This window comes from Penicillium hispanicum (genome assembly GCF_028827665.1).
Source record: "Penicillium hispanicum strain IBT 35686 chromosome Unknown utg000008l_segment0_segment0, whole genome shotgun sequence".
Lineage (NCBI taxonomy): Eukaryota > Fungi > Ascomycota > Eurotiomycetes > Eurotiales > Aspergillaceae > Penicillium > Penicillium hispanicum.
In genome coordinates, this window is record NW_026623200.1 from 1,399,861 (window position 1) to 1,427,128 (window position 27,268).

The 27,268-nt window shown below is 51.4% G+C and overlaps 11 protein-coding genes across 11 annotated transcripts; 3 read left to right on the forward strand and 8 right to left on the reverse strand.

The window, feature by feature from the left end:
* Positions 1-168: 168 nt before the first annotated feature.
* N7459_009365 (RAD52 DNA repair protein RADC) lies at positions 169-2,382 on the reverse strand (the record flags this gene model as incomplete). Its single annotated transcript, XM_056948533.1, has 6 exons — positions 169-1,139; positions 1,193-1,373; positions 1,428-1,607; positions 1,668-1,754; positions 1,811-2,232; positions 2,376-2,382. The coding sequence occupies 6 exons, from the start codon at positions 2,380-2,382 to the stop codon at positions 169-171; spliced, it is 1,848 nt and encodes a 615-aa protein (XP_056795758.1).
* A 149-nt stretch (positions 2,383-2,531) lies between these two features.
* N7459_009366 (UBA and UBX domain-containing protein) lies at positions 2,532-3,573 on the reverse strand (the record flags this gene model as incomplete). Its single annotated transcript, XM_056948534.1, has 3 exons — positions 2,532-3,038; positions 3,091-3,437; positions 3,492-3,573. 3 exons carry the CDS (start codon positions 3,571-3,573, stop codon positions 2,532-2,534), a joined length of 936 nt encoding a protein of 311 aa, XP_056795759.1.
* Positions 3,574-4,903: 1,330 nt separating this feature from the next.
* N7459_009367 (uncharacterized protein) lies at positions 4,904-6,146 on the forward strand (the record flags this gene model as incomplete). Its single annotated transcript, XM_056948535.1, has 7 exons — positions 4,904-4,943; positions 5,022-5,092; positions 5,167-5,189; positions 5,251-5,309; positions 5,373-5,488; positions 5,545-5,649; positions 5,706-6,146. 7 exons carry the CDS (start codon positions 4,904-4,906, stop codon positions 6,144-6,146), a joined length of 855 nt encoding a protein of 284 aa, XP_056795760.1.
* Positions 6,147-6,871: 725 nt separating this feature from the next.
* On the reverse strand, positions 6,872-8,408 carry N7459_009368 (sphingolipid delta(4)-desaturase family protein; the record flags this gene model as incomplete). Its single annotated transcript, XM_056948536.1, has 3 exons — positions 6,872-7,681; positions 7,779-8,057; positions 8,196-8,408. 3 exons carry the CDS (start codon positions 8,406-8,408, stop codon positions 6,872-6,874), a joined length of 1,302 nt encoding a protein of 433 aa, XP_056795761.1.
* A 216-nt stretch (positions 8,409-8,624) lies between these two features.
* On the reverse strand, positions 8,625-10,358 carry N7459_009369 (methionine aminopeptidase 2; the record flags this gene model as incomplete). The annotated part of the gene is made up of 7 exons (XM_056948537.1): positions 8,625-8,681; positions 8,739-8,825; positions 8,883-9,044; positions 9,095-9,358; positions 9,413-10,008; positions 10,142-10,267; positions 10,319-10,358. 7 exons carry the CDS (start codon positions 10,356-10,358, stop codon positions 8,625-8,627), a joined length of 1,332 nt encoding a protein of 443 aa, XP_056795762.1.
* A 1,692-nt stretch (positions 10,359-12,050) lies between these two features.
* On the forward strand, positions 12,051-13,138 carry N7459_009370 (uncharacterized protein; the record flags this gene model as incomplete). Its single annotated transcript, XM_056948538.1, has 2 exons — positions 12,051-12,325; positions 12,403-13,138. 2 exons carry the CDS (start codon positions 12,051-12,053, stop codon positions 13,136-13,138), a joined length of 1,011 nt encoding a protein of 336 aa, XP_056795763.1.
* Positions 13,139-13,480: 342 nt separating this feature from the next.
* N7459_009371 (porin) lies at positions 13,481-14,823 on the reverse strand (the record flags this gene model as incomplete). Its single annotated transcript, XM_056948539.1, has 6 exons — positions 13,481-13,630; positions 13,708-14,210; positions 14,433-14,463; positions 14,538-14,626; positions 14,682-14,715; positions 14,776-14,823. The coding sequence occupies 6 exons, from the start codon at positions 14,821-14,823 to the stop codon at positions 13,481-13,483; spliced, it is 855 nt and encodes a 284-aa protein (XP_056795764.1).
* Positions 14,824-15,151: 328 nt separating this feature from the next.
* On the reverse strand, positions 15,152-17,430 carry N7459_009372 (asparagine synthetase B; the record flags this gene model as incomplete). The annotated part of the gene is made up of 9 exons (XM_056948540.1): positions 15,152-15,194; positions 15,254-15,358; positions 15,409-16,667; positions 16,727-16,875; positions 16,950-16,985; positions 17,051-17,077; positions 17,156-17,181; positions 17,260-17,310; positions 17,405-17,430. 9 exons carry the CDS (start codon positions 17,428-17,430, stop codon positions 15,152-15,154), a joined length of 1,722 nt encoding a protein of 573 aa, XP_056795765.1.
* A 514-nt stretch (positions 17,431-17,944) lies between these two features.
* N7459_009373 (E2 SUMO-conjugating protein UBC9) lies at positions 17,945-18,680 on the reverse strand (the record flags this gene model as incomplete). The annotated part of the gene is made up of 4 exons (XM_056948541.1): positions 17,945-18,198; positions 18,312-18,335; positions 18,407-18,567; positions 18,646-18,680. 4 exons carry the CDS (start codon positions 18,678-18,680, stop codon positions 17,945-17,947), a joined length of 474 nt encoding a protein of 157 aa, XP_056795766.1.
* Positions 18,681-19,182: 502 nt separating this feature from the next.
* On the reverse strand, positions 19,183-20,646 carry N7459_009374 (uncharacterized protein; the record flags this gene model as incomplete). The annotated part of the gene is made up of 1 exon (XM_056948542.1): positions 19,183-20,646. The coding sequence occupies one exon, from the start codon at positions 20,644-20,646 to the stop codon at positions 19,183-19,185; it is 1,464 nt and encodes a 487-aa protein (XP_056795767.1).
* Positions 20,647-26,623: 5,977 nt separating this feature from the next.
* N7459_009375 (uncharacterized protein) lies at positions 26,624-26,929 on the forward strand (the record flags this gene model as incomplete). The annotated part of the gene is made up of 1 exon (XM_056948543.1): positions 26,624-26,929. The coding sequence occupies one exon, from the start codon at positions 26,624-26,626 to the stop codon at positions 26,927-26,929; it is 306 nt and encodes a 101-aa protein (XP_056795768.1).
* Positions 26,930-27,268: the final 339 nt, after the last annotated feature.

Sequence of the window (27,268 nt, forward strand, 5' to 3'; positions counted from 1 at the left end):
CCCATAGTGTGGTCCCGTAGACACCGAAACGCCTCTCTTCATTTCCCGCATGGTAGACATGCAACGACGCCTCGAGAAAACAGCAAAGCAGCTCAAATAACGATGTTGACAATATTCGCTAAATGCATACCGATGCATGATCATGTAGATAGAATGACCAGGCCAAATTCATTGCGGTGGAGGTTGTGGCCCGGGAGGACCATCGGCAACCCGGGGCCGTTTGGGATCATGCGGGCCAGAAGCGGGAGCGGCAGGTGCTACGCCATGAGAGGTCGTAGCGTTAGTGACATCATTCAAAGGAGGACGTTTGCCATTCAAATTCTGTGGAGGCACGCTTGCTCTGTTCATGGCAGCGGCATTGGGCGCGTTCCGCTGGTCGATATTGGGTCGCGTCAGTGGGCGATAGGAAGAAGTGGACGGGCCTCTGGACAAGGGGCTGCCGACGGGCGCACTTGGGGCACCGACTCTGCGCTGCAAGTCGTTTGAAGGGTTGACAAAGTCACGAGTGTTGTTGCTTGCTGGCGAGGGATTTGCGAGCATTGGCTTGTGAATTGGGACGCTTTTCGTATGATCAACGCCGGCCGTTTTGCGGATGGAGGGACTCTCCGCATGGGGGTCGAATTGAGTCCCGGGCAGCGGAGCAGCATTGGGATTATCGCGAAGTGACTCGGCGACTCGGGCCGAGTAGAAACCCACGGATTGAGAGCCAGGTGGCTGGTTTGGGTCTTGATTCAACCCTGTAGCAGGTTCCGTTTTAATCGCTTGTGGCATGTTGGGATTTTGCATGTTGGAGTTTAGGCCAGGACGCGATTGGGGTGGGACTGATGTCCTAGCGTTGGTAAAATTTTGAGGCTGGCCCGCTGCGAGCATCGGCCGTCGTTGATCAGGCATGACTGATGGATTTGGCCGTACATGAGGAGGCAAAGACTGTTTTGCCGCCGGGTTTGGCCCATTCCATCTTTCTGGTTTCGAGGGCGTCACGACATTCGGGTTGAATCGTGCGACGGCTGGTCCTTGAGGGGGAACTGGGCGGTTCATTGGCGTGGGCGGCTGCCGTTGCTGGGGCTCAGGGTCTATGGTTATCTCGTCAGGGTTGCCTGTAGCGGATACCACAAAATCGGCTTCATCAAAAAGGTCGCCTAGGCTTCATTAGCAAAGGAGCAATCTTACGATATCTCCAATGACAACATACTGCCAAATTCACCATCGCCATCAAAGGCACTGTTGCTCTCCGCAGTGCTGCTCTTAACAGGTTCCGCGGGGCGAGGAGGGGGTAAATCATCATCTTCTGTTATCGGCTTGGGTGGAGGCGCCTCTTTCTTGACAGGTGCGTAATCCCGGTGTCGATGAAGACCATCAATATCCCATCTGGCCTTGACAGAAGTTAGTAGAGATTGCAATGTACAAAAACACCTGAGGTCGCTTACCGGTGCAGCCTTGACCTTCGTCACCTTGGAAAGGTACTCCTTGTCGTAGACACAATTGCCCAGGACGTTACCAAATGTCCTGAGCGTACGCTTTAGAGCATCTGTTGTCCCTTCTTTCTTGGCCTTTTCGAATGCCGCTGCTTTGCCCTTGCAGTTCTCGATGTGGCCGTAACCAATATCCTAGGAGATACATTATTGGCTTGCTCACGCGCTTGCAAAACTGCAAGACCAGGCTCCTACCTCGTGAAATGTTCCATCCCGCAGTGTCACCCTGACAATCACAGATAAACCCAGACTAATCTTGCCTGTGTTTTGATTTTCTTCGATCTGATGAGCCAATGTTAGCCCCTTCCTTCGGTAACGCGTCAAGTATCATGACACACAAAATCAATATCAATCTTCTGGATTGAGCTGGACCAGCCATTGAACCCAAACACTTCGTTGGCAAGATTGATGCATTTATCGGCGGAGAGATAGTGCACTTTCTGCCCCGCGGCACCGGGACGAGAGGAGATGTATTCGGGACCCAACTTCTTATCAAGACGAGCCTGAAGTGTCGCAATATCCTGGGCAGTATATTCGCTCATCCGGCGTTGCGGTTCCTCGAAGGGGTTCGCCGTGACGGCATTGGGGGCATTGGGCATCCCGATCCATGCGGGTCCACCGCGATGTTGGTCGCCAACACTGGGTGAGATGCGATCAGCTATCGGTGACTTGGGAGGTGACATATCAGTGGTCGGATGGTTTAGGTGCTCACGCTGGCATATCGAGGAGAGGTGCTGTTGTGTTGGCTGGAAGTGAGATGCTAAGCGCGTGTCGAGCGCGTCTCAGGCAGCACGCGGGCAATCACGCTGTCACGTGTTGAAAGCTACTGATAAGCAAAGGCATCTATACGGATTCATCTCTACAGCCTCATTATTCAGTCAGCGATCAGATTTAAGATCTAACGCGGCATTCGTCAGAATTGCATCTGCTTGGAGGAGAGTATATGATTTATTCTAATATACCCACCCCATCCCTAACAAAGTTATGGAGCCATGTCATCTATCATTCTTTGCAAAGCAATATGCGCCCGAGGGTCCTCAGGGGAATCAAATCGCTGACTCATTGAACGACAAGGCTTGCACTTGGCGTGAGCCCCAGCTCCTTCAGTGTTTCTCCGAAGAATTCAGCATCGAAAATCTTCTTAGGGAAGTTCTGGGTAAAGCTTTGGACTTCGATGCCATCGTCTTGCTTCAGAGAAGCAGCCACCTCGAACAGAGTCGTGGTGACGGGAAGCGTCTTCATGATGTTCCCCTTGGGAGTCTGGAAACGCAAGCGAGTCTCGGTATAAGCAGAGGCGGGTTTAGATGCCACTGGACCAGACGGCGTGGGCGCTAGAGCAGCCGTAGGCTCTGGGGGAGGAGCCACACCCGCCCGCTCTGCGCGCTCACGCTCGGCTTTACGCCGCCGCTCCTCCTTGTCTGCCTCGATCTTGGCCTTGATCCTCTTCCGGGCCTCGATCTCGTCCTGCTTCTCCTGCTTCTTCTTGGCGGCCTCCTTCATCATCTGCTTCCGCTGTAGGTCCTCCTTGGCTTGTTGGTTGTCTTTATTGCTCTTTCGACGGATTTCCTAGATCGAAGGTTCAGCTATGTCCCATCACGGTTGCCAAGGCAGCACCGACCTCGTTTCTCTTCTGATCCACCTTATCTTGCTCGGACTGCACTGCCCTCTTGGCAGCCAGTCTCTCCCTTAGCTCCGTCAGGCGCTCTTTCTTCTGGTCTTCAGTCAACGGAGCAATCTCCTCGGTCGACTCGGAGAAGTCCGTGTGCTGCGACTTGGATGCGTGGAACTCGGCCTGCGCCTGGCTGCGGAACTTCTTGCCGCATTCGTTGCAGACCAAGCTGCGCGCTTGCTCCCCGGGCTGGAGGGCTGGGCCTTCCTCATCCTCGCCCTTCTCTGCCTGTGCAGCCTGGATCTCATCCAACGATTTGTCCTGGTTTTCCTCGAGCCATTCCAGCGCTCCTTGCACTGTGCGCTTCGTGAGTAATCATTTCGCGGAAAGTGTACGCGGCAGACACTTACGGCCACCAGACTTCTGTACTGCCAGCTGTGCTCGCTCTTTGTCGAAGCCCATCTCAATGAGCTGGTCTAGATCGGATGCCATGCTGATGGAGGGGCTCGGTTCAAAGATGGTCTCTATGCTGCTTCCGGAGGGTGATAGCAATGAGTGTGTCGGAGTAAAAATAGAGAAGTTCCAGCAGATATAATGCTGGGGAAAAGAATGTGACTCAAATAACAACAGCAAAGGGTTGGTTGGCGTGGATGGCGTAGGTGAGCTTTCGGGTGACGTATCGCGAAGGCGGCGAGCGATAAGTGCGGGTCGCTCCGTTTTGCTGTCAACTTCAACCTGAGAGGGATGATCAGTATCTACTAACAAGAATTCCCCGGAGTCCATTCATTCATAGAGGTGAAATGGCAATTTTTACTCGATGTCTGCTTGTCGAGAAATGCTAGTTATTAGTGTTTTGACTAGGTCCGGTGTGGTAGGTACTGTTACAACCATCGAGGTATATATTTGTACAAGCTACCTTCCTGTTCTCCAGCGGAGCGAAATCCACTCGTTTCTTTGCGCAGAGGTATAGACTGTACATAATTCCCTATAGTGACCTATCACCAAAAGCCCTCTGATATTTCTTCTATCCCTTTTTATACAAGATTGGATTTATCTTTTGCACCGGTCGGCGGCTGTCAAAGTGGCCATAGTTCATCCCGATATGAGTTGGTGTATAACGCCCCCAAAGAGCACACTACTCTATACCTTCTTTGCCTACCTAGGTATACCGAGAGATATGCTCTGGTTCATGATTAATAGGGGTGGTGATCTTCGTCACTAAGTAGTATACCAGATCCGATCTCATAGATTACAGCCCGGCAATGCATGCCCAATAAACGGCCCGAGGAATAAGACGGTCCGATTTGGCGTCGAACGCCTTCAGTCTCAGACCAGAAAGCTTATATGCATACTGCAAGCTTCTTAAAATTAGGCATATCTCCAGCGATGGAATATCTTCCTTTAGAAAGGGTTGAGATTACAGTTGTTGCTGTCTCAAACCACAAATCACAACCAACCAGCGGAATCCCCACTGCGGACAAAACATCACATGCAGTGAGTAGCGCCATCCCAACTGTGATCAGTCCGAGGATGTGTAATTTCCCACCACCGAGGTAGAATCCACTCTCCCATTCTCACTCCCGTCCTAGAATCAGAAATCAACAGCACACGCACCTTCTCCCTCGTCCCCGTCGCCATCACCTGACCGCTGAGTCAGCATATCCCCAAAGTGGACAATAGTCAACTCCTGAGGCGCCGGACTCCCTCGCTTGAGAACCGTCCTCGCACCTCTCTTTGCCAGAAGCGCACTGTTGTCGCAGTCTCTGCTACTGCCCCTCCAGTATCCTCCCACTCTGCGCCTCTCTCACTGCCCACAACCACCATGTCTATCGAAATCGATCCCCCGGAGCTAGGCTTCAAACGTAAGTGCCAGACGCTGGCCTTGCATCAGAGATCAAAGGATTCGAGGACTGATCGCCATTTTTTTTGAGGACAAACAGGGCCTTTTAACCAGGAAGTCTGCCAGATCCTGCATCTGCGCAACCCCAACCAGGAGGCCGTTGTGTTCAAGGTGCGTGTGCATCCCCCCTCTCGCCGTTTGTCAGACACGCATGCGACTGACAACAACTTTCCTTCGTGCGCCAGGTGAAAACCACTGCGCCCAAGCAGTATGTTCCCCAGATTCTGCGCCATAACCCTATTAGGCTCTGATATCTAAATTCTATCTAGTTACTGTGTCCGCCCGAATTCCGGCCGTATCGAGCCCGGTAAACAGGTCGATGTTCAAGGTTGGATCACCTCCGATAACCCGAGATGGAAAATGGTCGAGAGCTGACTATGCCCATGTATAGTCTTGCTGCAGGCTCTGAAGGAGGAGCCGGCCTCTGATGCGAAGTGCAAGGACAAGTTTCTGGTCCAGGCCGTCTCGGTCACCCGTGATATGGAATTTGCAAATGTGACCTCCATCGTACGTCCTTTGTGCGCCCCAGGAAATCCATCGGCTTTGCTAACTTGAACCGACAGTTTGAGAAGTCATCCAAGGCTTCTGTGGTGGAGCGCAAGATTCGCGTGAACTGGTTGCCCTCGGATTCGACCCCGGTCTCGGAATCCCAAGGCCCGAATGACTCGGTAAGTTACCACAGAGCTTCTATATCCCGCACATGGTTCTTACAAGCACCTGGAAGGTCATGGAGGAAGAGCCCCCCGCGTATACCTCGCCCGGTGGAAACTTCGAAACCCCGGCCCCGGGCGTGTCAAAGAAGACCGCCGCCGGTCAACCTTCCCCAATCCCCCCTCCCGAATTCTCCCAAAAGTCCGTCAAGTCCGAATCTCCTCCGCCCAGTGAACCTACCTCTGTCTTATCCAACGCCAAGACCGCCGTATCCAACACGATCCCTTCAAGCGACGAACTCAAGACCCAGCTTGCGGACGCAAATGCGCATATTCAACGACTGAAGGATCGCCTGGCAGACCAAGGCTTGCGGCAGCGGAAGACCGGCGGCGAGGCGAAGGCCGCGCCAGCGACAATTCAGCAGACACACGCACAAGGCGAGTCAGGCGTGCCCGTCCAGATCGTGGCCGGGTTGTGCCTGCTCAGCTTCTTGATCGCGTACTTCTTCTTTTAGCCCCGATGGATCGCGCCTGTGGGTTCTTCCATCGTGTTTATGCCTCCGATCACGTCTCGATGCCGTCTCTCCGACCCGAGTTCCCTTTCCCTCCACTTTTGCGTCTGCCTTTTGAAGAGCCCGTCGTTTTGATTCCAGCATCAGCCTTCCTTGCCTCTCCTTGTATTCCGTTTCTTTTTCTTTTTTTCTCTCGCCCATTCTCACTGGTATCCATATTTCCTTTGATTCCATCCCGTCGCGTCTCGACTCGCTCTCGGGATGTCTTGAAACTGACAATCTGTATCTCTTTTGCGTCCTATCCTTTTTCTACCCGGCTTACCTTTCCTGTCTTGTCTAATATCACGTTACGATGAACGGACCGAGCGTCTCGATTCTCCTTGTGTCTGATAAACGATATCGAGCTCTTGCAAGATAATTCATGTTTCTTGCTGATAGTCCAGTTCCCACGGCAGATGTGCCTTTCACTGATACAGTAGGCTCCGGTTCAGTGTATCCAGGTTCCTGTCAGGCCAACAAGCCCGTATTTCATAAGACTGTTGCACAACCCATAGTAGCTACGCAGTAATACTGAGAATACAGATACATATATAGACCGACGAGACCCACAGCAGTCTAAAAATAAATCATATTTGAAGTATTACCAATCCGGCAATGACTATTTACTTCATACAGAATCATGAGACCAGCCCAACGACAAGGACAAATGTTTAAATCAATGAAAATATCTAGCACTGGAGCTCGCTCTCTTTCCAGCCATCACCCGCCTCGCCGTCCGGACCCGCCGAAGCAGCCGAGATCCCCTCTCCTCCACGCCCACTCGGTGCCTTCGACGCACCGGCGTTACCGCCGCCACCAACGACACGTCCGCCCTGAGGGCGCTTCACGCGGCACCAAGGCCCGACATCCTTGTCCAAGATGAAAGTCCAGATTACCCAGACCCAGCTGCGGTGGCACGGCAGCGGCTCGTAGAAGTCACGCGCAATCTCGTGTAGCTTGTGCAGCCTCGTCCACGGGATCGCGGGGAAATCGTGGTGTTCATTGTGCAGGCCGACGTTGTAGGTGAGGATGTTAAGGGGTCCGTAGTAGGAGTATGTGTCCGGCGGAGCCAATGAGTCGAGCGGGTGCGGGGATTCGGTCTTGGACTGGGGCTTTGTCTTCAGCTCGGCGAGGGACTCGGTACCGCCGGTCTTGACGTTTGAGAAGAAGTAGTGCTCAGCGATGAAGTGACCTGCGCAAGGATGGAGGGAGCCAGCGAGGAAAGAGCTTGCGATGAGGTAGTAGAAGGGCTGAAGGGAGCCGCTGATGCGGGTGAGGAAGTAATCAAAGGTGAGTTGCACGGCAAGATTGAGGAGATGGATTGACGTGAAAGGCGGGCTGTATATGAACATTGGCCGCACGGCGTAGAAGAGGATCTGGAAGGTGCAGAAGAAGGTCTTGCCGAAGACTGAGTTGAGGAAGAAGGCTTCCAATGCGGTAGGGAGGTCGGTATCCAGACCCGTCACTCCGAGGGATTTGTGGTGGGTCAGATGGTAGGGCTGTTGATACCAAGTCTTAGTATTCAATTGAATCGAAACGGAGGGCCAATTGTAGCTATCAATAGACACCATTGGCCTCCGGGGTGAGAAGACATACCCTGAACGCAGCACTATACGGCAATCCAATGGGAAGGTTCGCAAAGATTGCCAACAGACGGTTTGCAAAAGGCGACCGGAAGGCTAAATTGTGCGATATCTCGTGGATGGCCAGGAACAGGTTCTGGTTTGAAGTAGCTCCAATTACATAGGCTGTGGCCAGGAACCGCCAATCGAGAATGGAGGTGTTGCGAAGGAGATAGGCGCAGGTAAGCTGTATCGACACGACGAGGAGGACAACATATTTTGTGAGAGGTTCGGGACCGCAGAGCTTGGTGACCTGAAACCAATTACAGCAGTCAGCATCGTGAACCAGAAAGATCGGTGTGGTGGCCTGGCAGTAACAGTTGTGCACTTCCCGAGGCCATTCAGACTCAGTAACACATGCCAGAGCTCCCGCGACTACCAGAGTACATACCTCCGGGTGAGCTTTGATAATTGCCTGTCGCCTCGATCGGTGTGGTTCCTCAGTGTAGGTCCAGAAGAAGTGGTCTTCGACCGCGGCGGCCTCCGGCGGCGGAATTCGAGCAGACGCGGAGCCAGGAGGAGCTCCAGTTTTCGCCGGGGAGGCGGACGTCTTGGCCGCGGACACCCGCAGATGAGGCGAGGCGGTTTCGACGACCGAAGGCATGGTGCAAGTGAGTGCAGGAGGGAAGAATTGGCATGGGAAAGGAGTTGATTGGAAAAGGCGGGAGTCGTTCCACCTTCCACGTGGGGCGACACGGGCGCCTGGGATGGTCCGATATGGCTTGGCAGGATCTACGAATTGTACGATTTGTCTTTGCGGCGTGGCCTAGGTAGTCGTTTGCTTTTTATTTTTGAAATTCTAGCGTATAAGACAAGCATTTCAGTAGTCTTCACCACGGCTAATCACTTCCTTAACGTTTGGTCGGAGCACAATAGTCTGAGAGGAGGTCAGTCGGGGGGATCCAGTATCGGATGGCAAAAGTGAAGCTCATACATGTTCATATTGGGCAGTGTAAGAGCCCTTGATATCACACAGAGGCGGGTAGTCTTGCACAATCCCGGATGAAACCAGGTTGTTCAGCTAAATGCGAATTAGCTTGTTGTGCCGGGCGTTCTCAAGAAAGGGCCATCGACATACTCCTAGGAGATACTTTTCCTGGCCCAGACGATCAAGATAACGTCTACAGAAAGGCAGAGTGCCAAAGTTCTTGTTGATCACATTCAACAGATTCTTTGCGGATGAAAGGCGAAGAGGAACATTGGGGGCGTCAGGCGTCAGGGCGTAGTGGGATGTTTCCATCTAGCAAGGGTCAGTACTTGAATCCACCATAAGGATGGCGGCGGGCTTACATCTTCCCGTACGTAGCCCTTGCCGGTACTACCGAAAGTCTCAATGGCGAAGACTTCACCCTCCTCCATTTTGGTCTGGTCGCTGCCCTTGACAATGGGCACGCTCTTGCCGCCGTGGATGACGTGCTGGTCAATGTTGTGGCCGTTGAGGTTCCGGATACATTTGACCGGGTACATCTGGCCGTTGAGCTCCATTTCATAACTTTCCATAGCTTCCTGGATGGCGGCACCTATATCACTCATGCGGACATCGATTCCGGCTTCCTAAAGACACATTCAGACATGCTCGAAAAATCGATTGAAAGGAACGAGACTAACCCGAATTCCGGTGTTGGTCGCATCTTTAACCGCCGCCAGGAGGGGGTCATAGACCGGATCGAATGTCATAGTGAAGGCGCTGTCAACGATGCGACCGTTAAGGTGGGCACCAAAATCCACCTTCATCACATCTCCTTGGTTCAGAACCATCTTGTTTCCAGCATTGGGAGTATAGTGCGCAGCGCAGTGGTTGATGCTTAGACCGCAAGGGAAACCCATGCCACCCTTGATGTTGTCGCCCTCCTCTAGGCCCTGGTGACCGGTCAGGGCCCGCACAGAGTCCTCAATACCCTCCGCAATCTCCGTCAGGGTCTGGCCAGGCTTGATATTCTTCTGCGCATACTGACGGACTTGACGGTGAACCTCGGCACCCTGACGATATTCCTGCAGGAAGTCGTTGTTCATGCGGTCGAGGTAGCGCTTCTCTTCACTGGTGGTGCGGTAGGCATTGTCGTTCTTGTATTCGACAATCTCACCCTCGGGGTATTGGTTGTTGGGGAAGAGGTTCGACACGGGGACTCGAGGCGGGGCACTCTGCACCTTCGCGCCGCCCTTCTTCTTCTTCTTGGACTTGCGCTTCTTCTTCTTTTTGGCAGCTGCCACATGATCTTCTTAGCAGTCTGTATTGCTTTGTTGTCGTCTGAGCGGGGTTTTTGGGGGGGGGGGGGGGGGGGTTCGGGCTCGGGGCTCGGGGGCCACTTAGGGATGAGAGAAAAGGTGTTCACTCACTTCCAGCAGCTCCTGCATCCGGGGCACCTTCTCCTTCCTCTTGATCGTCATCAGAGTCATCCTCCGCTTCACCAGCGGGCGCCTGAGCCGCTGCGGGGCCAGCCGCCTGGGCGCCGTTGTGGCCTACTGGGTTTTGGTCAGTCAATGACGGCGGAGATAGTGGCCGGGCACACTCACTTTCCAGCTGTTCCAGCTTCTCAGTCGCCTGAGCAGCCATGGTGGTTTGTGGAGGATCAAGGTTGTGGATGAGAAAGAGAGGGGAAACGAGTCCGGGAAGTCGGGGAAGATTTTGCTGCGATAAGATACGGCAGGCCAATGCCTGCGGTTCAAGTCGGCGATTGCGGTTCGCCGAAGAAATCACTGGGGTCTGTCTAATTTCTTATTTCGAGAATCACCGAGCTTGGTTGAGGGTGTGTTTCTGAGCATGACATCTATATTTGACAATAGTCATAATGTGGTGTGGCGGTCTCTTGGCGAACCTTGGAGGCAAGCAGATCTACTAGTTACAACTATAGTGCGGCAATGGTAACGTTGCAACCATCCCAGCCGAATATTGATTGGGATATCTTCATGGTGAGATTTCCAGACATCAAAATGTGCATGTCAACCGTCGCTTCTATTCTATCTCACCCCCAGCTCGATCAATACGCTCTTGGCCATCACCAGCCTCCAGCCATTGAATACGCCGCTCAGGATCCAAACCTTTTGCAGCTTTTCTTTAATGCAGGCGCCAATACCTTGTCTGGCAAGCTCGAGTATCTGATATGAGTCCGCCATGGCCGAGCCAAATCGACATTCCACAAAGGATGCCAACTGGCAACAAAACAAGAGCCGATTCTTTCTTGACGTAGTTACAAAATATGGCTTTGAAGCAATGAGGCTCGGCCTGTTGGCTAATGGTATATGAGTGAGAGGGAAATGGACGTGTATCTCAGTTACGCCGCTTTCCACGGCCAGATCACCATGCCAGTTTCCACTTGGTCGTGGAGCAAAGCCTTACCCACCATCCTGGGGTATTCACTCCATGATTGCAGCGTTCGTCGACAAACCGAGGAATCAAATACCGCAGAACAGCAAAGTTGTCCAGCTGATGCTTGACCGAGGCGCTCATACATTTCTCCATGGGTCATCCAAGGTCCTAAAAAAGAAACTGCGGTCTATTTGCTTTCAGAGCGAGACACCGGTGTCAATTCTATAATACTCGGAGGCCATAGCCAATCGCACTCCGGCTCTGATTGCCTTGGGGTGCCGGGTCCGGATTCGAGGCGGGAACCCAACGCCAGTGTCGAGCAGCCAGGCTCTTGCTAGAGATGCTGGCCCTTTTCCCATCGAGTCAGCTAATTATCTTGTCTAAATTCGACCTGAGAGTGGGAGTTTAACATGCCGGATTCCTTGTTGGACTAGTGTGGTGAGCAAGACTAGGATTTGTGTATGGCGTGTGCCGGTGTAACTTTACGACAAAGCATATCCTGAAAGCATCGGTGTGAGATATTCAGGTTCCTTAGTCGCCTTGACTGGCGCAAGATCGATCCGTGTCCACCCGAACGTGGCTTACTCGGAATAGATCGAGCATCACCGCGATCCGGATCGATTGCTCTGGGCCGTTATCTAATCTGATCATCAGCTGGAAGCTGCTCTCAGGTAGGGGAATGGGCCACCCTTTAGAAAGAGTCATAGCTGAAATACAATTTAAAGACATTCAACCACCATTTGTAGCCTCTGACTTCAAATATTCTCGTCATAAAAATGACCGTGGTGGCCGTCAATCTGCAAACCCGCCGATGACGCCACCCCGGCCGACCTGATCCTCCCGCCGCCAAACCTCTCCTCTCTACTCCCTCCCAGCTCTCCCCTCTCCTCCCCCTTCGATGACCAGCACCCACCACTCTCCAGTCTCACCTCCAAGGCAATGCCTGCTCCACGCACAATAACCTTCCTCTTACACCCATCCCACACCTCCGTCTGCGCCTCACCTCCCCTGCACCCGCGCAGCTCCCGCCCCCTCTCAACCCTGCACACGACAAACCACAAGCGACCAACCCGACCTCGACACACCCCACGCCATGGCCCGGCCAACCAGCCAACAATCCTCTTCTCCTCCACGCCCACCTTCCGCGCCCGCGAGCCAAATTACTACGAAATCCTCGACCTCCCCATAACCGCCACAGCCGCGGAGATCAAAAAGTACGCCGCCTCCGACTCGCACCCCCACACTCCAAACAACACAACAAGCTAACATCAACCCTTCACCAAAACAACAGGAAATTCTACGCTCTCTCCCTACGTCACCACCCAGACCGCAACCGCACAGACCCAGACGCAAGCCAGCGCTTCGCCCGCATCAGCGCCGCCTACCACGTCCTCGGCAACGCCGGCAAACGCGCGACGTACGACCGCGACCACGGCATCCACCACGCCGCACACCGCTCGCACCCTGCCGGCAGCCACAGCAGCCACGCGCACCACAAGGGCGGGGGCGGGAGCTACGCGGGCTCGCGGCCGGCGAGCGGGCTGAGCAAGCGCCGCGGCACGTTCCGAGGCCCGCCGCCGAGCTTCTACGCGCAGGGCGGGTACGGAGCGACGGGGCGGACGGCGGAGGGCGGGTTCGCCTCTGCGGGATCGTTTGCGGGGGCGGGTGCAGCGGGAGGGGGGTTTGGGGCTGGCCAGACGCAGACGCGACGTGGACAGCGCGGGGACCCGGAAGATCCGACGGGATTCATTGATCGGAACCCGCTGGGGTATTTTAATGCGCGGGGGCATTTCCGGACGCAGAAGGCGGAGGATCTGCGGCGGAGTGAGAGGCGGTCGAGGGCGATGCGGGATGCCGTGCGCGAAGAGGATGCCGTTGGTGCCGGCGGGGAGATTGGCATCTTCAGGTTTGTTGTCGTATGTGGCATCATGGTTGCTGCCGGTGCGATGTCGGGCCTATTTAAGTGGTCGACGATGTCGGCGGATGGGGGGAAGACGACAAAACGGCAGAAGGAGGCTTCGTCGTGAGATGCTCCCTGTCAGATCTTGCTTGACTGCTGCCATGTATATAGCGCTGTACGATACTCCTAGTGATACCATCCACATGTTAGAGGGCAGGTGGCTTAAGCTGGCAACAGGCTAGCCCAGAGCTTCCATGATTCAATGAAATCAATCCATCAAACAAAGGGAATTTAGATTTGATATACAAAGACTACGATACACACAGATTGTCTGGTGAACCAACTGTAGATGAACCTTCATCCCCGCCCCATTCTAACAGAAGTAGAATCGATATGGGCAACGAAAAGCTACAAATTTGCCCAAGAGCCTCCACTCCCGGGTTAGGTGAACGGCATCAACTGAGCACGCTTAAGCCTCAAAGGTAAAGCTGGCACCGACCTTGTGGGCGGCCTGGTTCAGGTTCTGGGTATCAAACGAGGCACCCAGGCCAAGAGTGACACCGGGGCGGAGCAGGACATTGTAAGCCAGAGCGGCAATACCACGGTCGTTGATCTTGGCCTGTTGATAGAAAAAATCATGTGAGTAGGAAATATCACCAGAGGGTATCAAGCCCAGTGTGAAGTTCAAAAACGCACCTTGGCGAAGGAAGAGGGGTCCAGGCGGTACTTGCTAGCGACCTCGAGGCCGACGGCGTTACCGGAGGTGGAGTCCCAGGAAGCCTTAGCACCGGCCTCGACCTGAGCGTTGACACGGTGGTAGTAAGAGGCGGAGAAGAGGGACAGGTTGTTGCTGGCAGTGATGGCAGCAGAGTACTGGGGAACGCTGTAGCCAACGGCAGCGGAGTACTTGGTGATGGCAGCCTTGTTGACGTCGTAGCCACCCTCAGCACCGACCAGGAAGCCCTCGTGGCCGAGGACGGCGTCGAGGTTGGCAGTGGGGCCGTTCAGCAGGTCGAAGAAGGCGCGGGCGTGCAGGTTGGGCTGCTTGAAGTACAGGTTGAGCTTGGCACCCTTGGACTGCTTGGCGGGCTGGTACTGGGTCAGGATCTCAGCCTTGAGGCCCTTGGCGATGTTGTTGTCCAGCTCGAGCTTGGTGTCCAGAGCGTTGGCGGTGGTCCATGCCTGGGTGAGGGTGAGGCCTGGTCGGGGACGAATCATTAGCTTGATTCCATGCATGTCGGTCGTCGAATAAACAAAGAAGCAAAGCCAGTGCGACACGGGGTGGCTGCTCATGAAGAAGAACATCATGGGCCGACCACTCTTCCGCCTGCCAGGATCCGGCGGTATGTACCGGTTGAGGATTTTGCGCATAACAGAGGGTGGGAACCGATCCCGGCGTCTCGATGGAGGGGGGTATTTACCAGTGGGCGCATCAACGTACTTGGCCTCGAGCTGTAGGCGTGTCCGAATTAGCAATCTGCGGGCGTTGTTGCGCGAACACGGTGGAGCCTCGGTAAAAAACTCACTTGGCCAGCAATGGGACCCTCGTGGGCAGACTTGCCCTTGACGGTGAAGGTGACACCGTTGGGGGCCTTGGACTTGACCTCAAGGTTGGCTGGAAGCTGATTAGTAGGGTGATTCTGCCTGTAGAGGATGGGCCCAAAACAAACCCGCGCTGGCGTGGTAGAAGTCCTTGTTCAGGAGCTGCCGGAGAAGGGTTAGCTATGAAATTTCGCGACCAGATCGTGTCATAGGAAGACGAACGTCATTAGCCGCCTTGGCGATGTCGGAGAAAGCAGCAGGAGCAGACATGGTGGTTGAGATTGAGATACTCGGGGGGGGGGATGAAGAAGTGAAGAGAAAGGGAGGTTCGGAGTGTGATGATGTTGGGGGGTGGGAAGGGGCTCCAGCCACGGGCCGCTACACGCGCCCTGATTGGCGGTTGCTCGGATGCCGGGAAAGCCCGCCGACTGTGCTGAGCTAAGCAGCTTCCCAGTTCCAACCTTGGAAGTTGCGCAATTCCAAGCTTGGTATATACAGTTCAATTGGTCTCTATCTCTCTTCCTGGGATCTAACGGACAGTTATGACTGCTTTTTTAGTTCCAATTTCCAATTTCCAACTCCGATCGCGATTTTCAATCTACTCCACGTTGTCGTACTTGGCGTTGTGGGTGGCAATAGCTCTGCATGCCGGATTAGTATTCAACCCACCATACATCGATACAGTCATGTCGAAACTCACCGGCCGCTGGGATCGGTCTGTTTAGACCAGGTCGGTGTCCATCGCTCAACGGTGCCCGCGCAAGATGGGGGGAAGTGCTCATCGAACATCATACGGTACCAGTAGCTGCAACCAGAGTTAGTATGCTGGACATGGGACAGAGGCAAAGTACGTACGCTTCCTTGGTGTCCGGGATATCCGTACCCCACTCGGGCTTGGGGTTCTTCATCATCTCGTCGGTGACCTGCTGCACGGCAGTGTCCTTCAGGCCGTCGATCCAGCTGTAACCAACACCGTCGCTGAACTGCTCCTTCTGGCGCCAGAGGATCTTGGCTGGCAGGTAAGGCTCGACGTCCGGCTCATCGGTGGTGTCAAAGGCCTTGCGCATCATGTGCTTCTCAATGCGCTCGCTGGTGATCATCTTGTCCTTGGGGTCGTAACCCATGGCGGTCTCTAGGAACTCCTTGTCCAGGAAGGGCACACGGGCCTCCAGGCCCCAAGCCATGGTCGACTTATTGGCACGCAGGCAGTCAGCCAGGTGCAGGTTCTTCACACGACGCACGGTCTCCTTGTGGAACTCCTCGCGGTTGGGAGCGGCGTGGAAGTACAGGTAGCCGCCGAAGATCTCGTCGCTGCCCTCACCACTCAAAACCATCTTCACGCCCATAGCCTTGATTTTGCGCGACAGCAGGTACATCGGGGTTGACGCACGAATGGTAGTCACGTCGTAGGTCTCGAGGTGGTAGATCACGTCCGACAGGGCGTCCAGGCCGTCCTCAATGGTGAAGGTGAAAGCATGGTGCTTGGTGCCCAGGAACTTGGCCACTTCCATGGCAGCTTCGGTGTCGGGAGCACCAGGCAGGCCAATGGAGAATGAGTGCAGCTGTTGGAAGGTGGTGACGGTCGACAAATCGTTTTCGTCGTCAATGCCTACGAACTCTGAGGAGGCGGCCGCGGACTTGGCAGCCTGGCGGGCAGCCTCCTGCATGCGCAGAGTTTCGCGCTGGGCGATAGAGGCCACCAGACTCGAGTCAAGACCACCAGATAGCAGCACTCCGTATGGAACCTCGGCCATCAGGCGCTTGCGCACTGCCTTCTCGAACGTGTGGCGGAGAGTCTTGTAGTCGACCGGGGTCGAGGGCACTTTGGTGGGATCCCACCACTTGGGCTCGAAGTAGCGAGTGAGGCTGTCGGTCTGGGAGTCGTAGACATGACCGGGAGGGAAAGCAATGATGTCGTCACAGACCGGGTGCAAGCACTTGAGCTCGGAAGCGAAGTAGACGGCGCCGGGTGTCGACGACGAGCGGCCGAGGTAGAAACTGGTGATACCGATAGGATCGCGGGCAGCGACCACACGGTCGAGCTTCTTGTCCCAGAGGACCCAAGAGAACATGCCGTCGAGGTACTTGGGCGCATCAAGGCCGTGCTCCATATACTAGGGGCGGGATGGTCAGCTATGGTGCGCATTGTAATCCAGAATGCGATCCGACATACCAAAGGAATAATGACCTCGCAGTCCGAGTGGGTCTTGAAGTTGTACTTGGTCTTCAAGTTTTTGCGCAGGATACGGTGGTTGTAGATCTCACCGTTGACGGCGAGAGCGAGGGTCTCATCTTCGTTGACGAGAGGTTGGGCACCGGTATCTAGAGGAGGGAGACAGCTTTAGCAAATGCTTTTCGGGGCTATTTTTTGTGTTAAAAGGAGGGACGGGACGTACCGACACCGACGATACTCAGGCGCTCGTGCGCGAGGACTGCAGGACAGCATTGTTAGGTCAAACCCCACGGAGAATATACCCTCCAGAATCAATTGACTCACTAGTGCTCTGGGCGCAAAAGTTTCCACCTGTTTACCGACAACTTGGTTAATATGTATCCATCTCGCTAGCTACCATATGACAATGCGAATCCGGTGGTGACTCACTCCAATCGGGACCACGGTGGCGCGCACTGGCGAGGGAACCAAGTTAGCGAGACTGGAACAATTGGACAAAAGCAATTGATCTGGAGAGAGAAAGTGACACTTACGCCTTGGCCATGCGCAAGGCCGTGGGCTTGAACTTTTGCACATCAGGATGACTATCGAGGCCCGGTTAGCACTACCCACATCGCATAACGCGCGGGACGAAGAGCATGGCGGGGATGGGATTAGGGCAAGGGGGCGATAACGCACTGGTGGCACGCGAAGATTCCACACATGATGGGCAGTGATGCTCAGCAAGGGGAAAATCAATTGAAGCCGCAAGATATAGAGAGGAAGAAGATTGACTAAGCGCGAGAGTTTGAGGATCGGAAAGGCGGCGATTTTTTTCGTTTCCCGCCGGCGGGGCTTGAGGGCGATGTCGGCCAGTCTTTGAGTCACCGATAAGATAACGCCACCGGCCTGCCGGAATGCGCGCGATTACCACTCTACATTATTACATGACGGGCCAGCATGTATGGCTACTGCTCCCTTGGCGATGTTCAAAGGGTAAGCCTGCGGCTCAGTCAAACGCCTTTCCGTTAGATAAAACGCCGCGCTGGTGATAGGTTGCTGGGAAAGACAAAAGCAGAAGTGCTCCCTTCGCCGAACGGGTCGATCTCATGCATGCCTGATCTTCCTTCAAATCACGCCCAGGTTGACCCATGCCTGCTAAAATAAAACCAAATAATCAAGATCAAAACAGAGTCAAAAAGGCGCTGGCGTTGTTAATGCTTGTTGGAGACCCACTGTCTACATAGGCGGGTTTTCCTTGACAACCTGGCGCACCCGGCGTTCGTATGCTGGCTTGTCCTTCTTGAAGAGGTTGTACGCGTCAGCCTGGGCGGGTGACTCCGGATTGGGATCGTTGAGAAGATCCTGGATACCCATCAGAAGCTGCTTGATCGTGATGGCTGGCCGCCATGCTTCCTCCTCATTCAGGATTGAAAGGCAAACCGTCCCGGACGGGTAGACATTCGGGTGGAAGAGTGGAGGCGTAAATTTGCCTACAAGAAGCGTTCGGTCAGCAAGGGACTGGCAGAGACCGCGATGTAACAAAGACAGCATCTGTGAATATCTCTGATAGCAAAGGTAGCTAGCGGTCTGTGTCAATACGTACATTTGGGAGGCTTGGTTGGGTATTCTAGAAGTATGAAAGATCGTCAGTATCTGTGGAGAGATCTTCAACCGCGTGGAATGCGCAACGCCACTCACCATCCGGGAAGACCAAGTCTAGCTTGAAAACTCCTCCTTCCCACAGAGTATCCTTCTTTCCAGGGATAGCACACTCCCAGCGTTTGAGGTCGAAAGTACCTTGTGCGGTACGATGAGGCTTCGCGACAAAGCCGAAAGGGTGGTCACGGCGCCACTGCTTTCTGTATGACCCCTGGTGGTCAGCACATTCCTGCAAAATACCTAAAAAACTGCAGGGTCTCTTTGAGGACTTCACATACCGCTCCTCTTGCAGACGATTGAGGCAAAGCGACATTCTGGACTAATCGCAATAGTTAATGGCGATGCGAAGAGAGGGCTCAGGTGATGTGGTTAAGGAATGGAGATGCCGACCTTGATCCCCAGAGAGAGGTGGTTGAAAGGAAAACGGGAAGCGAGAGCGCGTGCGATGGGGGAAGCTGAGAGGTTAAAGGGAGCTGCTGTTGCAGAGCGCGCAGCTGCATCGATGCAAAGGCCCCGCCAGCAACTGGATTAGGTAATCATCATGTATTGGAAATCAGCAGCGAAAACCGCCAGGTAGTAGTAGGTACAGGTGAGCTGTATGTTCTTCAAAAATGCAACTTTTCTCATTTCGAGCTTTGTTTTATATATAAAGTTGACGGCGATTTAAGGTGGTCTAGTTCAGGTATTCTCAGTAGGATACTAAAAAGTGTAGCGAATGGATTTGTGTACTAAAAGCTACGAGGGCGCACTAGTGGCATTGACGTGAAGAGCAATCTAGAGCAGAGTAAGTATGTCAACGAGGATCAGAAGCATTTTCAAACCACTGTCCATCCTTTGTCGACCAAATCATCCAGGCAGGGGGACAAGGCCCAGGCAGAGCCTTCTGCCCCGAGCTGAAAGAACCCAACGATACCTCCATTTTCGTTGCCATCCACCACGATAGGCGCGCCGCAAAGTCCTTCCCGAATTGAACCAGCAGTTGGTCCATAAAGGCGGTAAATATTCTCCGTAATGAACTCAGTGAACGGGACCACGATACCGGGAGGTCGTGGTGGACTTCGATCCTTAACTCCAGCCACCCTAAGAAACACCGCTCCGCTTGCCATGCCGTCTGCACAACACCATGTGTGATTTTGAATTTCACTGGCGCGGAGGAGACGATTCGGAGGTTGGGCTTGGAAATATTCCCCGTTTGTGAAGGTTGTCGACGGGTAAGGTTTCACCAAAGCGACGTCGAGAGCCTCAAACCGCTCGTCGATATGACCAATGCAAACACCCCCATTCCGAGAGGACGGATGGTAGACCTCGTCAGAGTTGACAAACCCGTGATTCGAAACAGTAAGTCTGATATCTCCTGAATCTGTGTTTCTCAGTTTCACGCCGGCAGTTGAAGCCATGGTGGCATCGAGGTAACCTCCGTCTCTGCATGTAACGCTATATTCCACTCGTACTCCTGGGCAGAGGGTTTGGAGGTTAGTAAGGAAATAGTTAGTCGTATCCTGGAGCGTTCCAGGTGTAATATAGCGTTCTCTGCTCTGGCACGCCAGAGGCCAAAAGGGCGTGTGACTGTGATGGTATACAGTGAGGAGGCCACCGACTCTTCCGGGGAGAGATCGAGTACTGTATGATCTTCCGTCATCCAGCGCGATTTCGACGATGATGATAGGAGCGATGTAATTGACGGCCTGCACTGTCGCGAGCCTACTCAAGGCCTGCAAAACCGATTGCCGTTGCTCTTCGGATGGTCTCTCCCACTTCGGCAGTTGAACGTGCGGAGAGAGGGGGTCAGGCAGCCTGGGGTTGCTGTAATCAGTGTTCGTTGCCAAGTAAGGCCAGTTGGATCCGGCAGGGATGAACGTTGACGCAATACATGCCACAGTCAGAGGGACTGGATTTGGGGGATAACGGGTTTCAATGATGATGTCTGGCCAGTTATAGGTCACACTTTCCGCGCGGAAGGCATCGAAAATCCACTTCCTTTCTTCAGGTGTAGGAAAGCGGAAATCGTGTACACGATTATCCCAGAGAGAGAACGGGGCTGGATCAGAAGCATGTCGGGCACCGTATCCATTGTTAGTTACCCAAGAAAAAAACCTGGGCTGATGAGAAGGGGTGGGTTGTTCTGGAGGAGCGATGTTTTCAGGGTGAGAAGGCAATAGCGCTTCGGAAGTCTGTTGCCTTGATCCAAATGCGACATATGGCACTTGGAAGCGCAGCGATTCAACTGCGGATGGTCGTTGCTGACATACCATCCCCATAGGCGGCGTGGCCTCGGCCATCAATCTGAACACGGGCTAAGATAGGACTTCGTGTTGACACACTTGGGGAAAAGGCAACGATGTGACGTTCAGCTGAGCTCTTGGTGCAGGATGTAGCAGATGTCGACACAGCGTTGAGGCACGCGCTGGGCGAGAGTCTGAGATGAAGTGGACCAAGTTACCAAATCTCAAAGTGACGTGGGATCAACACTGGGTGTAGGAGTGGGCCCGCCAAGGCCTCGGATTCGGCAGCATTATAATTCCGATCCCCTACACCTAGCGAGCTGGAACCCGGGCGTAATAACAACTCAGATTCTCCTTGATTCCAATTGGTCGGGTCCTCTCCCTATCCTGACATAATACCCTGGGCCCTGGCACCCCCAGCTCTCCAGCAAGAACTGGGGACGCCCGCTGTCGCACGTAGTTGCCCTGAAACGACGAGGAACGGTAGAGCATAGAACAGAACCCATGTGAACACGCACCACGTGCATTACCAAGTACCAGACCAACGAGAGCAAGGCTTGGCGCGAAATTTGGCTGTGTTTCTCGCAGCGTCAACCAGCCTTCAAGTAAGCCTCGTGCAGACCCGCGGTTTGTAACCCCTTTCACTCCGTTCCTTTTGTTTCAGGGCGTTTCGACCTAAGTATCCCCGCTATGTCCCGAGCCATCGGGCTAGGCCGGAAGAACCTGGATCGACAATTATCATCCTCTCCTGTTATTGTACGTGACTGGGTGTCTCTAATTTAGGGGTTCTTTTCTGTTCTCGGAACTGATGTTGGATAGTAAGAGCCCTACCTTACGTCATAATCATAATAAAAAATTTCAGCCATACTATGGATGGTTTTGCGAGTCTTATGTATACTGTGTAGAAGATGGAAAGGATTCCCCGCGCTTATGATACCCTTCCCAGGACACATATATACCTATTGTTACGACTCAGTGCCCAGGTGCACTTAGCCAACAGGCCAAAAGACCAAATATGCTAGAACTCTACGTTCTAGTATGCCCGGGACCGATATAAGTAGCGCGCATCGTTAGGCTTAGGTGAACCACGCCTAAGTCCTAACACCTATGCTGCTTGCACCAAGAGTACAATACAGACAAGATGTATAGTGCCCTGAGAGAATATCTGGCGGCAACTCAGTAGACACCTTCGGCAGGCAGAGATACCACTTACATAGTGTGTCTTCGCAGTTTCTACAGTCTTACTCCTAAACAGGCAAGAGGCGCGAAGACGATCCCATATCCGTGGGTGGGGATTTAATGGGGCCAAATCACTTTGCCTGCGAAGATCACTAGTAATGAAATATCCACCTACCGAAGGTGTCTAATAATATATAAAGGGCTTTGCTCTCCCATCATCTATCTTAGATAGACAGTTTTCCCAAACCTGCAATTCAATTTCATTTAAAAATTCAATCGTTCACCCTATTATACCTAAATATATCTCGAACAACAACTCCACGCTTTCCTCTCAATCTTATACCGTCACGATGCGTCTTATCACAATCCTCGGATTCACCGTCGCCTATTTAAGCATGACTACAAATGCCTCCCTTTTCCGTGCCAACGTTTACAAAACCACGGATTGTTCGGGGGACTGGGAAGTCCTCCAAACCCACGAGCAATTTTACTGTTTCGCGGTTAGCGGACAATCATTCAGTCATATCTCTTCTACCAGCCCTTTTGAAGGACTGATGAGAACCTGGTCGGAAGACACTTGTGGAGGGTCTCATGCTTCTTTCCATGCTAAATCGGACACAAACCCAACCTGCCAATCTATTCCATTCGGTGGTGTCTCAATTGAGCCTTATACAGACGGCACGCCCTTTATTGGAGCATGAGAGCCTTTCAAACAGGCTTTTTTGTACAGAGAATCTTTGTTGTTTCCGCACTGTTGTATCCTGACCGTGGCTGCCTGAGGTTTGCAGACCTGGAAATTGGAACTAGATGTGCAACTCGAAAGGAACTAGCCTTCCTATGGAACTCATATGGTCAGACTGTGACTAATATTTTCAAAAAAGCGTTGCGAGTTGTTCGTATGTGGGTGTCACATGACCAACACACTTAAGCTTCCTCTCATGTAGATAGATCGATCCTCCATCATCATCATCAATTGAACCTCGTCACAGCCCGCCCATGGGCTTTTAGCGGGCGCCTGTGGGCCGCCCGCTACCTGCCCGTTTCTGCATAACTTTCCCGTTTAGGATGGATAACTTGATGAGTTATCTGTTATTTTACCTATAATTTAACATGGTCATAGTTACTATGTTGTTTAACGACTCTGATGCCCCCTTTTTGGTCTAAAATCTAACGAAATCATCTTGAATTCAAGATTATTAGACTCGAAAACACTCTATATCTATAGATTATATCACCTCGATAGCATTGTGGTTGGTAATTAAGCAAAAGATAGAAAGGAGTGCGTTTTAGCCGAATATATATTTAAGGTCCAGTACTATACACGACCATTTTCCCGTTGCAATTCATTCAATATAAATTTTCAGCATATTCTTTACAAGGAGTCTTTAATTTAATATAAAATCTAATATTCTAGGATCTGACTACTTTATAATCCTATACAAAGCCTTACTGCTAGTGTATACCCCTAATAATAACCCTCTAAAGCTAGAAAATCTGTACCCTCCTCTTGGGTATATCTAAATTGAGCGAAAACTAAGGAAAAACGGGCGCCTGTGGGCCGCCCGCGGGTCATATACGGGTAGGCGGCAAAATCATCTAATCAAATTGACATAATCTAAGGGCGGTATAATTTATTTATAATAGATCAATATAATCGGATTGACCGGTTAAGAGATTTATTGCTGAATAACCCCCTAAACCAAGCTGTTGACTTAATCTTCTTCTTCGTTAAACAAGGTGAGTCTCCTATTTCCTGGGTCCTATAGCACCTTGGATGCTTTACCACCCTCATTGATCAATCATGTCATAAGCATCTGATATCTACTCGTCTTTATATAACGGAGATCCTCCAGATAACCTTTCATACCTTCAATCTGATGATCTTAACCTGTTCTCGGAGCAGTCATTTGGCCAGCAGATAGTCACTTTAGTTCCTGACTCTGACTTCCTCACCCCGCCTCCTATTCCCCCCTCCCTTGAGTATGTTAGGCCTGACCAAAGGAAGACCTGGAATCTTGTACTCAGAGATAAGTAAGGAGGATTTTATTGATTAATAGCTTTAAACCTTTTGTGGAAGTGGAAATCAGGGCAAGAAGGTTAAATGGGAGAGTAGGGCACCTTTCTGATGTCTGGAACTACTTTAACCAAGTGGCCTATTATATCACTAGGGAACTAAAGGTTATATATTAACAATATAGAAAGATACTAGATCATCCAGGTTATACTTCATATAGAACAAACTCAATAGGAAGGCATTGGAAAAGGGAGAAGCGTTGAAAATCTATCTATAACCCAGCAAAACAGCCAAATATCCAACGTTTAATACAGTAAACGGTATAAATCCAGATTATACCCTTAGAGTTATATTTACTTACCCCAAAATAGGTAGCTTAAGCTTTAAAGAGCTCTAAGATCCTTATAAAAGACCGCTGGGATAAAGAAATGATCACCACAATCACTATACTACGCCTTCCTTTTTTAACTGTTAAGCATCTATAATTCTAGAAGCTTCTCCGGCTAGCTCAATCAGCCCCATCACTACTAAAGTTCCCATCAGCAAAGACTATATAGTGCTATCTACTCAGTATTGTCAAAGAGAGACACTAGACCCTACTTTAGACCTTACCAGCAAACGCAAAGATATCTATTGCATTAGACTGCTAGATATCTCTATTTCGGCAAGTATTTATAGCTATAACTGGTTATTTTATTAATCAGGACTAGAACTACCAGGAGATTCTTCTTGGCTTTAAGCCACTCTATAGAAGCCATTCTGGTGTTAATCTAAGCAATATACTGTTTGACTTGTTTTAACACTACCAGATTTCAGACCGAGTTCTTACAATCATAACGGATAATATATCAAACAATAACACCTTGATTTTAAGTATCCAGGAATCAGTCTAGTCACTTGAGCTCAATAATAGCACTACTATTATCCGGATTCTATATATCGCACATGTTATCCAACTTAGTCTCAAGCAGCTTCTTAGACAGATGAAAGTAAACCCAAGAAATGATACAACAATGGAATGGTCTGAGGCTCACCAGCAATTGCTTCGGGTGAGGCGGCAGAAGAGAGAGATTATTGATATTCTCAATAAGGTCAAGCGTTTATTGCTCACTCCCTTATATTTCCTTTACTAATCCAAAGCTTATACCAATCCAAGATGTCTGAACTCGCTAGAATTCGACCTTCTTGATGCTTCGACGCACCAAACGATTACAATCCACATTTGATGAGTTCTGCTCACACTTTGATCTTCCTGATATGAAGCTCAGCAGGGAGAAATGGCGCCAAATCGATTATCTTCTGTAGATTACACAGCCCTTCTACAAGTTCACAGCAGCTCTCCTAGAAATTGAATGGCTTAGAAAATATTGAGAAAATATTATACCTAGAGATAAAAAGGGAGAGGAGAAGGGAAGTTAGATAGAGACTTAACGATATAGAAACTAGTAGAAGTTAGACTAAACTACTTAAACGTATTCTTATTGATATATAATACTAAATAGTATTATATAAAGTATATATAGCAGAAATATTAGCTAATAGTAGGTTAAAATGCTCTTAGGGTATCTCTTTTTAAAGAGTCTTGTCTCACAGGTATCCTTCTTCTCTTAGTGTTATTTATCTTTCTTAAATTGTCGCGATAACGTAGGAAAATTAGACCTTTTTTGGCCTTGGGCAGCTGTGCAGGCCTCTTAGACTCGATATTCGTCAATTTTGACTGGTTTAGGCATGTTGATAGGTGTAGGGTGATGGAAGAAGTGAAAAATTGGCATTTCCGGTGTGGTGCACCAACAAGCGAATGCGCGTTGGTGCTCCCCGAATAGGACTAGTCGGAAATGGGCACGGTTACGAAGTTCATAACAACGGGGTCATCTTAGGGGGGCTACCCAGGGCTAGAGGGGGGGTGCACGAGGCTGAAAGTGCACGAGGCTGAAAGTGCACGAGGCTGGAAAACTCGGCTCAAATCATGTTCACGAGTCATGAAGAGATAAGCCCAAATATCACGAAGAAACTGTTGAAAAAAAATCAAAGATGTATCAAAATAACTACGAACCTAATAGTAGCGTCAAATATGCTTACCTGGTTTAATCAAGAAACTCAGTAAGTGAAATATCCCAGCGCATGTCTTTTCCTTTAAAGATACCCAGGCGCGTGTTCGTCTCGCGACCACATACTTGACTCGATCATGTTTGAGCTCCCTCTTTTTTCGCGTAGATCGTCATTCTTCTGTATATGTACGTGTTATGATTATGACTCTAATTTCTTCACCTGCCTCGTTCCAACGATCCTCACGTACATATACCAACCATAGCAGATTCCGAGGTTTAGCAGATTCAGCCACGAGCCTCTATCTCCACTACTATACTCCGTATTTATATACCTGGCAAGCTTGTATTATTGAGAATGATAGGGAGCAAGTTTGATTTATAGCGTGCATCTAGCGTTAATTTCTGTGGTTTTATTCCGTGAGGCCCACAGGGGCGGGCCCCAAGTAAACCCTGATAGTGGACCCCAGATAACCCACCGCAGTTTACAGTAGTAGGTTTTCGAAGCCTTTACTTCTTATAGTAATGATCATACCGCCGTGGTATTCCTCATTTGTTGTCCCAGCTAGCCTAGCTTTTAGAATCGGCATCACACTCCTCAACGCCAAGATTTATTTGGGGTCCCTAAATGGGGGTTTGGGGGCTCCGTCCAGGTTTATAAAGGGTCTTGAGTACCCCTCGCAGTCTTCTATTCTGATCATCCCGGTACAATTTTTGTTTTCTTGGTTACCTTTCTCCTAACATGTTCTTTTCCAAGTTCCTTCCTGTTGCCCTACTGGCAGTGGCCCCCACCACAATGGCCGGGCCTCCTGAGGCTCCTAATTGCTCAGCCAGGGTCCTACTCAACTCGGCGACCGAACAGGATCATGGCAGGAGCCGTATCGAAATCGACATTGGAGATAATACCGTCTATGTGGGGTATTATGATACCACAGATAAGTTCTGTGAAGAGACACTTTTCCAAACAAGTGACCCTGCGAACCTTGAGTTGTATCAACCTGCGGGCAGCGCCAATGGAGATAAGCCGTTCACCCATCCCTTTGTCTGGATAGGGAAGTGTGATAGCGACAAGAAGAAGTTCACGTATGTGAATCTTTCCTGATCTCTGTTAGTAGATACTAATATCACTTCCTAGGGGTTGCTCTGGTCGTTATATCACCCAAGATATCATCGACGGCGAAGAACTCTCCCGCCCTGTCCCCGGATGTGAAGTTCGTTTTAATTGCTAGGCTATATTGATGCTGGATACTCTGCTCCTTGCCTCAAAATTTCCATCATCAAATGAAAAAATGGCCTTGGGGCGCCCTTGCAACTCTATAAATACATGTCATGGGAATAGGAGGTCCAAGTGGTGTACAAACCAAGTGGCAATGTTGCGTGTGCTTCGATTTAACTTCTGAGTCTTGTTTAGATAGGAGGACAGTGTCAGTCACGCGAATTT